The sequence below is a fragment of the Chelonoidis abingdonii genome, chromosome 4 (assembly GCF_003597395.2).
Source record: "Chelonoidis abingdonii isolate Lonesome George chromosome 4, CheloAbing_2.0, whole genome shotgun sequence".
In the NCBI taxonomy this organism is placed as follows: Eukaryota; Metazoa; Chordata; order Testudines; family Testudinidae; genus Chelonoidis; species Chelonoidis abingdonii.
Window position 1 is genome coordinate 38587310 of NC_133772.1, and position 15900 is coordinate 38603209.

The 15900-nt window shown below is 41.9% G+C and overlaps 1 protein-coding gene across 3 annotated transcripts; it reads right to left on the reverse strand.

Moving 5' to 3' along the window:
- Positions 1–1854: 1854 nt before the first annotated feature.
- On the reverse strand, positions 1855–15351 carry GATD1 (glutamine amidotransferase class 1 domain containing 1). 3 transcript variants are annotated; one of them, XM_032804174.2, is made up of 7 exons: positions 15278–15350; positions 11788–11893; positions 10346–10453; positions 9548–9642; positions 6750–6843; positions 4810–4921; positions 1855–2807 (listed from the first exon to the last, which is right to left on the reverse strand). In XM_032804174.2, the coding sequence occupies exons 2-7, from the start codon at positions 11852–11854 to the stop codon at positions 2801–2803; spliced, it is 483 nt and encodes a 160-aa protein (XP_032660065.1). In that variant the 5' UTR covers positions 11855–11893; positions 15278–15350; the 3' UTR covers positions 1855–2800. The 3 variants fall into 3 exon arrangements, with proteins under 3 accessions (XP_032660065.1, XP_074921174.1, XP_032660072.1); XM_075065073.1 differs by having other exon boundaries at positions 1855–2810; XM_032804181.2 differs by lacking the exon at positions 1855–2807 and having other exon boundaries at positions 4806–4921; positions 15278–15351.
- Between the last annotated feature and the right edge of the window lie 549 nt (positions 15352–15900).

Sequence of the window (15900 nt, forward strand, 5' to 3'; positions counted from 1 at the left end):
TTTGAATTAGGTTTCACTTTGTGCTTTGAAAACCACAAGTTATTGCCATCACACTTCTAGTTCAAGCTGCCACTGGGGAAAAAAATAGTACTTGGGACTCTAATTCTAGGTGAAATAACAAGTCGTCTCTGCTGGCCTCTAAATGTTTCAGTTAAGAAAAATAAAAGCAGAAAAGATTGGGTCTTGAGAGCAACTTTCAGTTTCCTGCTCTTAGAGAACTAGGTGTCTCTCAACTGCTTTTAAATGGGAGCGGGGGGGGGGGGGGGAAGAGATGAAGGGAGAGGCAGGAATATGGACTATCAAAGCTGGGAACATTCTAGAGAGAGATGGGAGGTAGCGTAGGCTGGTGCAGTATTTCTCAAACTTGTTTGATCGCACTCCCCTTCTTTGTGTTTGTAGTAGTTTATGCCCCCTCCTCCCGCCACACAAGTACACATACACACCGATAAAAAAAACAACCACCCCCTAATATGCAGCTCTCACTTAAATATTAAAAACAGTAAGGCTTTGATTCAAACAGAGCCAATGATCCATTGTAATAAGAGCAAAAGCAAAACAGCGATTGTGCTTGATGCTTACAATTAAATGTGCACGCAGTGTCGTAGCGAACAGATTGATATACAGATGGCAACAACTTTGTATGATGCAAAGTTAACAGAAACCCATAAATATGAACAGTGCCATCTAGAGTCAAATTCACAGTGCCATCTGAGGAGCTACAATGTCTGGAGGATCAGCTTTGCTAGTTATTCATTGCTGTGGGTAAAATGTGCGCTGTAAGTCTTTTTCCTCCCTAAAACTGCTCATGTGCTGCCCCCGCCCCCGGGGCCTGCCTCCCAGTTTGAGAACCTCTGGTCTAGTGAATAGGGTTTTGTTGTCTATTCAGACTGTAAGTTCTTTGAGGCAGAGCCTCTGTCTTGCTCTGTGTGAGTACGTCACCCAGCACAATGGGACCCCAATCTCTGTCCTGGTCTATTCTAGAGTTAGGTAGACACAAAACAGCTTACGCTGACTTATGTAAGCATCTACAGTAAAATTTCACTCCCACAGACATAACTGGCCCATTACACTGACTTAACTCCACCTCCATGAGAGGTGTCGAGTCAATGGCGATGTAGTTAAGTTGATGCAGCGTGAGTGTAGATACTGTGTTGCTTACATCAACTGTTGCTGGCTTTCAGAAGCTGTCCCATACTGCCCCACCTCTACTTGCTACTGAAATAGATGTTTCACATCATTTCACTGGATGGTTCACCAAAAACTGCAGCTGAGACATATGTTCTGGCAGCAGAGAAGAAACTAAAAGAAAATCCTTGACAGAAGCTGACAGGGATGAAGATTTAACCAACATTTCCATCATAAGTGCAAATCTAAAAGCAGGGCTTCAGTTTATAACACAGACAGAAAGCCTAGAAACCCCCATGGCAAATTATTTAAAGTCACCCAGCAGTTCTGAGAGGAAGTAGAGCTAATAAACATTTCCCCTCAGAAAAGGAAACAAGGCTGGTCTGCCAGATGACTATGATTACAGCATCTCATGCTCCCTTTAAGAAAAAATGAAACCAGGAGAAACTTCATGAGTCCTGCTCCCTAGAGAATACTGCAGAAAAGGGTGGTCTCAATTTCAGTCATGAAAAAAAACCAACCATGAATGCATCCACCTTCTGGCAACAGCTTTCACATGGTTAGGACTAAGGTGGAGGGAAAACCCTTCTTCGTGGGCTGACGGTCCCTTTCATTTTTTAAATGGATGGAAAGGAACAAATAACATGCTCAGTATGAAATGCAAAGAGAATGAGTCACTGATCTACTAAGAAACTACGTGCAGGATGAAATCTATTTGGTCCAAGTAAATTCATTTCTAGATTTTTACTTCTGTAATAAAATTAATTCCAAGAACAGACAATCACACTGTACTTGCCAGAGATCAATATTTCTGACAATCCAAACAATACAAATTCATAATACATGCTGCACAAGACAGTACTGCAAATGACTTTTTAGAGGGTCCTTTAAAACAACCTTTGAGCAGATTTTTTAAAGAAGTGCATTAACCTGAATACACAATGAGAAAAGAGCACATTATGTCAATGGTATCATCAAGGCGAGCTGCTTCAGACTCAATTGTTCAAGTTGCACTCATGCAGGATTTATCTAAGCATTTTTCTTTATATCTCAAATCTGTCACACTTTCAAAAATCCATTTAGAGAGTCTGGAGCCAACTTTGTGACTCATTGGACAGAGGTCTAGAATAGACTTCAAACTGCAATTCAATGCAGCATTAATTGTGGAGTTTGATATTTGAACCACAGGCACCAGCTGATAAATGAATGGACCTAAATTGAGAGTATTCCAGAACTGTTTTGCTATGGAGCTGAATTATCAGGTTCCCAACTAAGGGCTGACATCATATAGCCCTGGGGGATCTCTGCCCTTTAGCATAAGGAGAAGTGTTGATACTATAAATATATATGCTCTTTTTAGGATGTTTTCCCATGTAAAATGTAGAAACCTCTTTTTTCAAGGGCAGGGGGAAGAAAATCTGCAAGAAAAGTTTCACTACCAGAAAGATAAGTGAGACTATTTCAGGATCATGTTTAAGGAGTGACACACGTAAATGCTTTCTTGTTCACAAGCTTTATCCACTCTGCATGTACATTGGTACTGCTTCTTCATGATCACAGAGTCAACAGAAGTGCTGATGGCCCTCTTCATCAGCAAGACATCCCATTCACAGACAAGAAAATCTTCAGTCTCTCTGGCTCTTCATCCATTCCAGCTACAAGGAGGTCAGCTCCTTCATTTCCTGCTGAATGAAACACATCCAACAGCATGACATGGCTAGCTAGCCCACAGCTAGAAGGGAACTTCTGATATTCACCTAATCCCATCCACATTTTTGTTATTTGCAGTCTTTCATATTGGCAGATCCAAGAAATAAAACATATTAAACCACCAACCTATTAACAAATATCTGAAATCTGTTTGTTCCTACTATACACAATATATGGAGCTGCCCAAATACTAAGTTATCAAAGTTCAAAGTGTGACAGATCTTGCAATCCCATGCAGTATTTTGGGGGGACACTGTAGTAAATTTACAAATGGTTTATTCATAATTGTGTTCTTCTCCATGGTGGAGGGTTACCGCAGCTCCTACAGAAACTTAAAACCAGTGAGTCACTAGGACTAAACAACTTTAGAAAGGTACTGCCCCTATGGTGGTTTGCATATACTGGCCCATGATGAGTTTTCCAGAGATTAAGAGCTTATCTACACTACCAAGTTTTGTTGACAAAACTTGTTGACACCCAAAAGTCGCCACAGGGTGTTCACACTTGCTCAGTCTGTCAACAGATCTTGTCCACACTGGGGGCACCATCATCGACAGGGTGAGCAATGCACCTTGGGTATGTATCCCACAGTGCAGTGTTGTGGGAAGGAAGAGCTGATCACTGCGCATTTTGGGATTCTCTCCGAATTCTCCCACAGCCCCCTCAGCTGCCGAGAGCAGCATCATGAGCAGCTCTGTGAGCTCTCCATGCCATGCTGCTGTGTTCCTAGTGCCAGGCAGAACAGGAGCATTCCAATTATTTGCATTTTGTTCTTCAAGCGGAGCAGCCCACAGATACTTCCTGGAGCACTGAAAGGGGAGGGGCGCATGCCTGCAAGGCAGCAGAGATCAAAACACTGAGCAGAGCAATTAGGGTAGGCATTGTGGGATACTGGCGGAAGCCAGTTCTGTCGACAAAAATAATCAGCAGTGTCTACACTGACTCTTTGTCGACAAAAAAGGGAGGGGAAAAGATAAAAGTCTCTTGTAGGAATGGAAGTTTTTTGTCACCAAAACCGGGCGTTTTTCACAACAAAAGTCCCATTGTCGTGTGTGCACTCTTGCTCTTTTGTCACCAAAAGGCAGTTTTTGGTGGCAAAACTTAGTAGTGTAGACAAGGCCTAAGAGACAAGGTTTTGGTATAAAAGGATGAGCTTGAACTAACACAGGGCTTCTTTCTGATTCAGCAAATGGACAGAAGCTTATCTCCAAGGAAGACCCCCAACCCTTGTGAAAGGATTGGAATGATTTTGGCCTACAAGGGTCCAATAAAATTGATGGTTGACTCCTGGTATGTTTAAATCCGTGTATTGCTTTTATTATGTTTTTACTGCAATGCTTTTACCTTAATAATAAAGGTGCTTGCTTAGCAAGAACTGTGTGATAATTTTTAACTGTTGTCAATAAACTATTCATAGCCCTAAGTGAGAAAGCAAAGCACAGGTGCTGGCCTTTAGACATATTGGCTAGCTGGTGATATCAGAGTGTCAGGCAGGAGAGCTATGCAGCTCTAAAAACCCCTGGTCAGAAGGCAGTGGGACAAGAGTCCCTGCCCAGACACAAGTGGCAGCTGGAAACATGATACCCAAGTGGGAACCCTTGGAGCGGACCGTGGATGGGGGGAATACAGGTGACGTTCCCCTGAAACTGTGACACTAAGAATTTACACATAAAAGATTAATTTCTCCTAATGAAAAGACTGAGTGAACCCAAATTCCATATTTCCCTTTATCAGTCTGCGTGTGTAGCTGTGCATTTCAAACCCAATAACTAAGTCAAAAATGCTGTTAGTAAAAGGAAATTAAGACACAAGAGACAAAACATGTAGTTAAACTACCATTTAAAAAGACTCTTATTTCTGCTGTTATAGCAGAAAAATTGTCATCTTTGTGGCACTATTCAGAGTTATTCCTGAAATATAAACATTTCTGGTCAAAGAATCCATTCCCACTGTCCTTTACCCATATTTCCTCACCTGCCATTGCAGAGATTAATAAGGTTCTGGACTGCTATAACAGTGGAATTCTCATTCTGTCCTGTAACAAGGTGCCTGTCCACAACTATGTGTATGGCATCTGGCTTGCTGGCTGAATCAGAGAAAAATATTCAAATACTGATGTTAATGGACACTGCTTCATAATTTCTATTTCACGCATCCAATGAGACTGCAGTACAGAAGTTAACGTTTTCAAATAGACATAGTGTTTGGTGACTAATTGATATGCTGAGCTGTCTACAAGATAGAGATAAACCTGACCCTCCAATCAAAGCTTCCTGAGGATTTCAACAGGAATTGCCCGCATGGAACGATGGACAGATTGGCCCTTTATTTGTACCAGTCCTCTATCAAGTTCCCTGGGTATTTCATGAGGCTATCCTAGGAAACAAATTTTGAAGTGCATTTCTTTAGCTTCCATTCACCCATGCAATGCATTATAAATACCTCTCATGGAAGAAACCAAGGTTAGCAATCACTGCCTTACAAAGAGCCTGCAATGATACAGATTTTCTGTCCAGTGAAAATACTAGCAAATACCAGTATATCAGGATAACATGTTGGTATTTCACCAACCTCTTTGATCTTTTGTCCTTGATGAAACTTTTTTACATACTATTTTATGAAATTCCATTAAACTGTCATTCTTTTTCTGTATTCCACTCCCTTCCTGACAACTGATGATGATAATCCAAATGCATGGGTGGGTATAAATGGCTTAGTTCTGAACATACTCCTCCTGCTGCTCAATCCACTCAGTAAAGCTTGAGCCAAATCTGTATGACATCACAAGTAGTCACCATGGAAGTGACTGTGACATCAGATGCTGGAATATCATTACTGAACTAATCAGGAAGAGGCAGCTAATTAGAAAGGAGAAAGCTGCTATTTAAACACACAAAAGGCTTGATTAGCAGCAATAAAGGAAAAACATTTTTAACTTTCCAGGCTCTTTTAGCATGTGTTGCATTTTAATTTAACAGAGTGTAAGAGCACATTCTGTAATGGTCCTTCTCACATGTGTAGCAAAGGTATAAAACAGGGGTGAGCAAACTTTTTGGCCCAAGGGCCACATCTGGGTGGGGAAATTGCATGCGGGGCCATGAATGTAGGGCTGGGGCAGGGGTTTGGGGTGCCAGAGGGGGCTCAGGACAAGGGGTTAGGGTGCAGGAGGGGTGCGGGGTGTACGAGGGGGCTCAGGGCAAGGGGTTGGGGTGCTGGAATGGTGTGGGGTGTTGCAGGGGGCTCAGGGCAGGGGTTTGGGGGCTTAGGGCAGGATCTTGGGGTGCAGAAATGCTGTGGGGTGCGGCAGAGGGCTCAGGGTAGGGGGTTGAGGTGCAGGAGAGGTGCAGCAGGAGGCTCAGAGCAGGGAGAGTGGGGGTGTGGGCTCTGGCCCACCGCCACTTACCTTGAGTGGCTCTGGGGTGGCAGCAGTGCGCAGCGGGCTAAGGCAGGCTCCCTGCCTGCCCTGTGCTGCTCCCAGAAGTGGCCGATACCACATCCCTGCAGTACTGGGGGGGGGGGGGGGGGGGCGGGGGAGGAGGCAGAGGGCTCTGCACACTGCCCTCCTGCCCTCGCCTGGGGGTACCTCCCCTAAAGCTCCCATTGGCTGTGGTTCCCCATTCCTGGCCAATGGGAGCTGCAGGGGGCAGTGCCAGCAGACAAGGGCAGCGCACAGAGCCCTCTGCCCCCTGCTCTCTCAGGGGCTACAGGGACATGGTGCCGGCCACTTCGGTAGCGGCGCCAGGCTGGAGCCAGGGAGCCCGCTTTAGCCCCGCTGTGCCACAGGGGTGGCAATCCCACGGGCCAGATCCAGCGCCCCAACAAGCCAGATCCAGCCTGTGGGCTGTAGTTTGCCAACCCCGATATAAAAGCTCTTTCACAAGACATGAAGGGCTAACAATCAGAAAGTGACATACCACTAAAAGTAGCTCCAGAATCTTTCACAAAGTCCTCCACAATAATGGACAAACTGGCAAAACTGGGCTGCTTTATCAGCTCATACACAGAGGGCTGGAAAAAAAACAGGAGAACAAGATAAATCTGCTTAGCTTTTACATAAGACAAATCCGATCAAAACCAGTAAGGAAAATATTCGGTCACAATCTATTCTTCTACCCACTTCCTTCTTCCAAAAAATTTTAAATAAAAACATGCAACTGAAGTTATTTTTGGAGTAGTTAAAAAATAAAACCCAAACCCCAAAATATCCAATATCCTACAGATATCCAAATTAGGGAGCAAACTGACTCATGGGAGTCATTCTCAGTCTGCATAAAAAGGTTAAGCACACAAGTACCTCATAGTGGCACCAACAGTATATGACTAAGAATTTGAGGCTTCTGTCTATTTTTGGATTTGGTGTTGGCACTATCTGAGAACGTCACACTTAATTTGAATAGCAAAGCAATGTCCCTAGAGGATGTCATGGGTTTTTCTGCTCTTCTCCCTCCTCTGATTCTGCAGTCTCCGCAAATCTTAAATAATGAGAGGTGACAACAGTCGGCCAGTGTCAGGGAAGGAGTAGAACATCATGCCCAGAAACCAGGAGAGAAGCTTCCGAGAAAACAATAGTTGACTGAGAACTGCATTATACCAATGCACTCTCAAGTTCTCTAATTATAAATATAATTCCACTTAAGTAAACTTCCAATTGATTACTTTCAAGTTGTTTTGCAATAATGGTAATAGAAAGCTCTCTCTGATAAAAGTTTGTTACTTGACCTCTATCAGCATTAAATCCAGCATAATCACCTACAAGAAGAGATAAGCAAAGCTTTGTACCCACAAAACATGATAAATTGGGATGGAATTACAGACTACGTTGTTTTGTAAAAAGCTAGAAAGCTTGGGGCCATTTTATAGCTACAGTGAAATACTCCATGAATATGTTTAGCTGGAATTCTGTAATTCTGGATGTTAAAAGGCATTTGACTCCACCTCATGATTTGTAACACCCCAAGACATGGTGCTATTCCAGCCTGACACATTGTACATTACATCTGCTTGCTTACTCACACAGGTGTTAGTTTTCCTATCGTGTTGTATCTTAATGGAATCCACATGGGGATATTTTTGAACCCTAGCACTTTATAAAGTTAAAATAAATACACCACACAAACAAGAAGGTAACCCACGATGGGGAGGCAGGTACATTAACAATTCTCAAATCATGACATTGGGCGTCACAGAACCAATCCAAGACCTTAATGCAAATGTGAGAAAAATTACCTTTCAAATAAAACACAGCCTGACCTTCAGTTCTTTATGGTCTAGAAGGTGTTCACACTCAACCATTCATGCACACAAAATCATCACACATAAGACGTACTTTTTCTTAAACAAAAGATTATCAGACAAGCCCTTTATCCTGTCCCATGAGCGATCTGCCTTCTGTTAGCTACTGCTGTGGCACTTTTACCTGCAGTGCTGGCAAAAGGGAGGTAAAAAGATAGCTCTCCACTTTGCTGCTTTTGGGGTCAGCCCATTCAACCATGATATAAAGGAACTTCCCAATTCTGCATTCACACAACAGCATGATACTGACAACTAATTTAACAGCAGAAAATATATGCCTGGATCCAGTAAACAACATGCAAGAGATTAACCCCACTGAAATGTCGCCTAATCGTGATCTCTAAACTGCAGAGCCCAGTTACTTGGATTCCGTGCAGGACACAGTGTTTGTGTCTGATTGCACATTTTAATGTACAACTGCATCATCATTTTAAACAAATCTGCATCTTTAATGACAATACTTAGGCCACAATGCACATATTACATTAAAAGTATCAGCATATACTGTGGTATCAAATATATATGCACCAGGAGTCCGCGTTACAGCTCCTGAGGAAACCATAACTTTTAATTTCCTGACTGTGTGTTTAAATTTTCAACTACAAAAGTTAATAATAATATATGGAGATATACCTATCTCACAGAACTGGAAGGGACCCTGACAAGTCAATGAGTCCAGCCCCCTGCCTTCACTACAGGACCAAGTACTGATTTTTCCCCAGATCCCTAAGTAGCCCCCTCAAGGACTGAACTCACCACCCTGGGTTTAGCAGGCCAATGCTCAAATCACTGAGCTCTCTCTCTCCCCTTTAAGTTGCATTAAAAATGTTCATTATGCATTTTATTGACAAATGAGTATAGAGCCTGCATAGATAGGTGACAGTCTGTGGGTGATCTGAGACATTACAGCCTAGCAGCACAACAGGATAAGCAAGAGATCAATAATGGCAGCCTGAGTTTGAATTTCTTTTAGTTTGTACAAATAGCTCTGAGTTAGATTCCTTTAACGTGTAAAAATCATTCACAGAAATAAAATTCAAGAGCAGTGTTATGGCACCAAATTGAATAACCACAGTATTAAAGCCATGAACTATCAGCCAGAGAGGTTTTATCACCTTCATTTGGTATTTATTAAATACTGAGACTGACAGCACTCACCAGAGCAAGGCTGAATTGCAGCAGAGCCCTCACATGCAGTCTTGGGCCCCTACACAGATCACCATCCTGGCCTATGGCACCCTTGCCAATGACAGTCCTGCAGCTCTTGAATAACAAGTTGTTGAACATGTCAGACTGATTATTTTCATTTGGCCCAAAGTCTCTTAAGACACCAAAATCCCTGGCACTACCACACTAAATTACACTGCCCCATGCACAGTGAAGTCCTCACTTTGGGAGAAGTTTGCTTCACAGTACCTACCCCCGTCAGGCTGTATCCCTGAAATACCCACGATTTATCCTCATTTGTGGCACAGCATAAAGCAGCAACTCCATGTCCCACAGCACAAATAGGCTCTAAAAAACAAAGAGAATTAAGAAATTCATTTAATTATAAATATCCTGAAAGTTAGAACAGGCAAAATAATATCCTTTAAGGTACTGTATATTACCTTTCTGAAAACAATGTTATGAGGCATTGTTTGCATTCTCTTTGACTTTACTGTTTTCTCTGTGCACCAATTTACGACATTAGGGACCAATCCTTCAGAGTTACATATGTGCTTAACAGAGGTAGTTCCAACAGCGCTATTCACACTCAAGTGCTTAAATTAAAGCACATGTGTGATTCCTTGCAGAATGAGGAACTTATTGAAGAGGATTCTGGAATACTGTGCAACTGGCTATGAACTAAGAGTTCCATCTAACTCACAGGGAGCATCACTCCAGTTTTGGACATTGGTAAGGCAGAGCAATTCTCTTCTCACTCTCAAAAGCATTCAAAACATCTTATTTTTATCTCTTTTCACAAGGAAGGTTTTGCTATTTTTTAAGTGAAAGGACACACTGATCTAGAGCAGTTTCCCAGTTCTGATGCTGCTGCACTCTTCCAGCTGTGTAAGTAATTTGAAGTTTGCTGGTCCCATCACCACTTCTTCCATTACAATGCCTACAAGTGATCACTGCAAGATAAATGGACTTTTGCATGGACCAACAATGAAGTAATGAATTACATACAGACTCTGGATTTTATTAAAGATCCCCAATAGGGTTTACCTACTGTTCTCATTGCTGAAGTGCTGCAATATCCTAGCTAGGTATCCACTGTTTGCAAGGTCAGTCAAAGCCCCAGGACAGTTAGGAATCAACAGGGCATGATATCTAGCACCTAGTCAGGAAGAGAGAATAATACAAGTTTGGACCATACTAACAGGCAAAAATATCTGAGTATGATTTCTTTCCAACATTTATTTGACAAAACAAAAACTACTCCACAAAAAAGTCAGTCACATACTACAATATATAAAAACATATACCAAAGAAATTAAATAAAAATAAAATATCTATGTGGCTCACTATAAAGTCCAGAGCTTGGGAAGGAGAAAGAGATATTCTTAACAAACCAAAGATTTACCATTCTTCCTTCTGCTATAGCAGAAGCCCTTTAATTGACCCCATAGTTACCAGTATGCCTAGGTTAGTGTACCCTTTCTTTAGGAGCAAATGTATGTCGCCAAAATATTGGCTTTTTATTAGTCTAATGTCTTCACTGCTTGCCCATGACATGCTAAGAAAAAAATTAAGATGCAAAAAAACCCAAAAGCAAACAAAAGAAAAAACCCAAACCACACCTCTGTTTAAGAGTGAGAATTTTTTAGCACAACTTTGATTCAATCATGGGAAAGACATCTCAAGCCTAGTGCTTATTCCCAATCTACATTAGGGAGTAGAGGTCCGCTGCAATACCTAGACAGGCCCCATATCTTGGCTGAAATGCATGGCAAAATCCATGATGAGAAAGATAAATTCAAGCTCCTGGTCCTCATTTCCAACAAGGCTCTGCCCCATCTCACTTCTTGCCTACATCAGTTCCTTAGTCTGACTTTACAGCCCCCTCATGCTTCTTCCACAGTGTATAAGCTTCTCTTCTTATCCATCCTTTTGACTTCTTTGCCCTCTCCTGACTTTAAATCTTCTTTCACGAACAACCCTATCATTTTGCATATCATAAACCTTCTCCCACTCTTCCTTAATAAATTTTCTTAAAGACCCAGTTCATCTAGCTACAACACACTCAGTAATTTTCCTGTATTCTATTGCACTGCATCCACGTGCCTTTATATTGTAAGTGCTTGGGGGAAAGTACTCTGTTAGGCATATTCTGCCTCAACAGTGCTGAGTACACATGTTAATAAAAACAGAAGCAAAGAAATTTTATAGTTTCATCTCTTCCTGTAGTTTTTGTCCCAGTGATTACTTATGCAGTCCGTTTGCAACAGATGATTGATGCAGCTTCTCCAGACAATTTTAACAAGGAATAGCTAGAGCAATTAGAGTGGGAAGACAACAGTGATGCCCATTCTGCAAGTTGACAGACCATCTCCAAAAACACAGGTCCCATCACATTTTTTGCTCCTTTCTTCCCACAGGTTTAGCACTCAGAAGCATTTATTTTCACAATATAGAGAGGAGACATAAAAGGCTAACCTCAAAGATACTCACCATCAATTGACTCCAACTTGGCAGGATTTGCATAAGATTTCATTCGGAAGTCCTGTATCCAACGCATGTTGCTCTCATTCACATCAACAAAGTCAATTAGCTTCCCCTAGTTGAATCATTGTTCAAAGATAGTGGTTAATATCACTAAACAGTTTTTTGTTTAGTTTGTTTCTAAGTGTGTGGAGTTTCTTTTTTACGGGGACTTTAGTGCTCACTGGAACCAAAAGTTCTCTCTTTGCCCACAAAGAAGGTCTTTCTGTCTCCAAGATGACTTTACCCTGAAATCAAGAAGCCATATCTAACAGGAGGTCTATACTACAAACTTTTGTAGGAACAGAGGTGTCCGTTAGGAGTGCTATGCCAGCAAAAGCCTCTAACGTAGACATGTTTTCGCCAGTATCATATATTTTGCTCAGGGGGTCTGAAATAAGCTATACTGACAAAAGCTAGTATACCACTATAGGTATACTGGCAAAGTATTATTAGTGTAGACCTGGCCTCTGTTTGAGAAGAGGATATTTCATCTTCCAGGGCCCAGTTAATCCCTGGCCTTTTAGAGGCACAAATCAGAGTATTGATTAGTGCCAAACTATGATGCAGATTTGTGTGACCTGTTAGAAATGCACCTGTTTCAGTTATACAATGGTAATGATTTTCTGTCACTTCTGTCCTGGACTGGATTTTAACTGGTGATCCAGAGACAAAGGCCTCTCCCAGTAGTATGGCTGTATATTTGAAAATTTGACAAATTATGTGAGTTTTTCCATTAAAAGTCTTTTTCACTCTGTTCTGCCTATTACAGAGCTAAAGCTCTTCCATGAATTTCTACACAATTGGCTCTTCTCAATTTTTTGTAGTTAGTCATGTTAATATGTTTTTAAAACTATCAATGACAGTTATTGTATTGGAAAATGATGTTTAAGCTACAAGTGTTGCATTTGTTTGTTGTGAGGAACACAACAAGCAACCAGACTTAACTATCACTAATCTCTCAAGAGTGATGTCAGAAGTTTGAACTCCATCCTGTTAGAAATAGAGAAAACATCAAGCATTTGTCAGATGGCAATTTTTAATCCGTTAGCCCACAATGAATCTGAACTACTGACCCAGAAGTGAGCAGATTTACGTCCTTTTATCAGTTTCCTGACATATGTAGTTATCCAATTCAATGTATTTTACAATAAACTAATTTAGAAACTTCTGAAAAACTTGTTAATCAAAATAAAAGTGATATGAATAACTAAATTTTTAAATAAGCCCAAAGGATATTACATAAGGCTTAACGGTCCACTCCAGATTTTCCTGATGAGAAAAGGTAAACAGAGCACAGAGATGGAGCAATACTGGGGAAAGTGTCCCTTTAGTTAATGAATTCTGTGTTGTTAGTTTTTATATATGCATTTAGAGATAGTTGGATCAGCACATTTTATTTCAGTTTACTTGTTTGTATCTGAGGCAATAAGACAAAAATCTCAGTGCCAAATGAAAGTGAGTCATTTTCTTATTAACTTTGCAGGAAAGCAATTTCAGTTTGGACTGTGGGAAACAACTTTTCATTATGTGCAACTGAACAGAAGTGGTACACTGGTACTTTTTGCCAGACTAAATGTAAAAGTTACTTAGCTGTCCTTTTATGATCCATTTGATACTTTGCAATCAATTACACGCATGTTTGTTTTTCCAATAATTCATACACTCGAGCTAGGGAAATATTAGACTGAGTATCAGAACTTAAGGCCTTGATCCTGTGCAAGCCCACACAATGTTTTTATTAAAGGTTTTAACATCTTAAATGAAAACGAAGAATCTTTAATGAAGACATCCTTTAACTTCAATGACTAACGTGGTCAAAGTGTTAGCAAAAAACACAAAGGGTCAGATTTTCTGTAGGAATTCCAGTCCCTCTGCGTCATCTAGAAAACAGCCAGATCTGACAGCTGAGAATTCCTCTAGTGTACAGGAACTCTCAGCTGGTGCAAAGATGGCATACCCGCCTCCTATGCTAAACACACACACACTCCTGTCGCCACAGCATAGGGACAGAGGCAGAGGAGCATGGCCAGAGCTGGTTATCGTATGGCTATACCCAGATGGGGTAGTAAACACTGTGGACTGTTGCCAGTGATGCAGGTTAGAGCTGCCCTCATTTGCTCTAAGTTATGCCAGGACAGGAACAGATCAACCCTGAGAATCAGGGAGATGCAACAGGCTTCCTGAGGGCTTCCCCTGGCTGTACCAAGCAGAAACTATGTTCAGCAGAGAATCTGGGTCAAACAGTTTTTAAAAGTCTGAAAACCCCCTTCCCATTTCTATTGCTCAAATTTTACTATCTTGATTCTTATGATGCCATCATGTTCCTAGTTCTCTAGTCAGAATCTTCCACAGTCAGAAAGACCAAAACATCTTGTATACAAAACAAGCAACAAAGATTTTGTTGGGGTTTTCTGAGGGGATGAGAGGGGGAGAAGGAAGTTGATTTTTCAAACCTTCTTTATACAACATAAAGAAGAAAAAGAGAGCACAATCTCTATGGTTTTTTCCCTTTGCAGATCCCCTTTACAATTCTTGCAGTATTTCAGGAAACATCCTTTAGAACAGGGGTGGGCAAACTTTTTGGCTTGAGGGCCACTTCTGGTATGGAAATTGTATGGTGGGCCATGAATGCTCACAAAATTGGGGGCTGGGGTGTGGAAGGGGATGAGGGCTCTGGCTGGTGATGTGGGCTCTGGGGTGGGGCTAGGGGTACAGGACGTTGCTCCGGGCTGGGACCGAGGGGTTCGAGGACAGGAAGGGGATCAGGGCTGGGGCAGGGGGTTGAAGTGCGGGAGGAAATCTGGGATGCAGGCTCTGGGCAGCGCTTACTTCAAGCAGCTCCCAGAAGCAGCAGCATGTCCCCCATCCAGCTCCCACGGTTCCCAGACAATGGGAACTGCAGGGACAGTGCTTGGGGCGAGGGCAGCATGCAGAGCCCCCTGGCTGCCCCTACATGTAGGAGCCACAGGGGGGACATTCCATTGCTTCCAGGAGTTGCGCAGAGAGGGGCAAGCCCCCAACCCCACTCCCTGGCTGGAATGCCAGGGCGGAGCAAGCCCTGGACTATGCTCCCAAGCAGGACCTCGAGGGCCAGACTGAAATGTCCAGAGGGCTGGATGTGGCCCTTGGGCCATAGTTTGCCCACTTCTGCTTTAGAATGTAAAAAACAAAAGGACTTTATGCTGGTACATTAATTAATTAAATAATTATAGACCCCAATCCTACAAGCACTTATGCATGGGTTTATCTCTATGCATATGAGTGTTCTCATTGAAGTTAAGCATGTATATAAGAGTTTAAAGGTCAAGGGCCTTCATCTGTAAAGATGATGAGAATTCTCTCAACAAAGGGCTACCATACGTTTTCATTATTACTAGTTTATACATTAATGGAGGATTGGTTGTTTTCAGACCATCATAGTATGTACTGGTGTCAATTGCTGTTCTCTCACACTTACCCCTGGAGTGGCAACTTGTAGATTAAAAGCAGCGCTAGCCAGTGTAAAAGAATGAAGAAAGGACTGGGCAGACACACCTGGAAAATTGAGTTGGACAGTTTAAGGAAAGAATCATCATATCTTAAACACAGCTACACTGTACAGTACATATTTCACCAAGTAGCCTCTGTTAAATGAACATTCAGGTCACTAAAAGACTCCTGTGGCCTAGGGGCATTTTTAATAACACAAGGAGAAATATTCACAAAAATAATGTATCATACTCACACTCTACACTTGATGTTAGTATTTTAATAATGGCATTAGAAAATGTACTGTTCCTGTTTTTCGAAGCATTACAAGAAGAGTCAGTGTTAATGAAATTAGAGAGAGCAACAACATCCAAAGCACCAGACCAATGAAAAATTAGTTAAGAACGTTAAGAATGGCCATACTGGGTTAGACCAAAGGTCCATTCAGCCCAGTATCTTGTCTACCAACAGTGGCCAATGCCAGGTGCCCCAAAGGGAGAGAACCTAACAGGAAATGATCAAGTGATCTCCCTCCTGCCATCCATCTCCACCCTCTGACAAACAGAGGCTAGGGACACCATTCCTTACCCATCCTGGCTAATAGCCATTAAT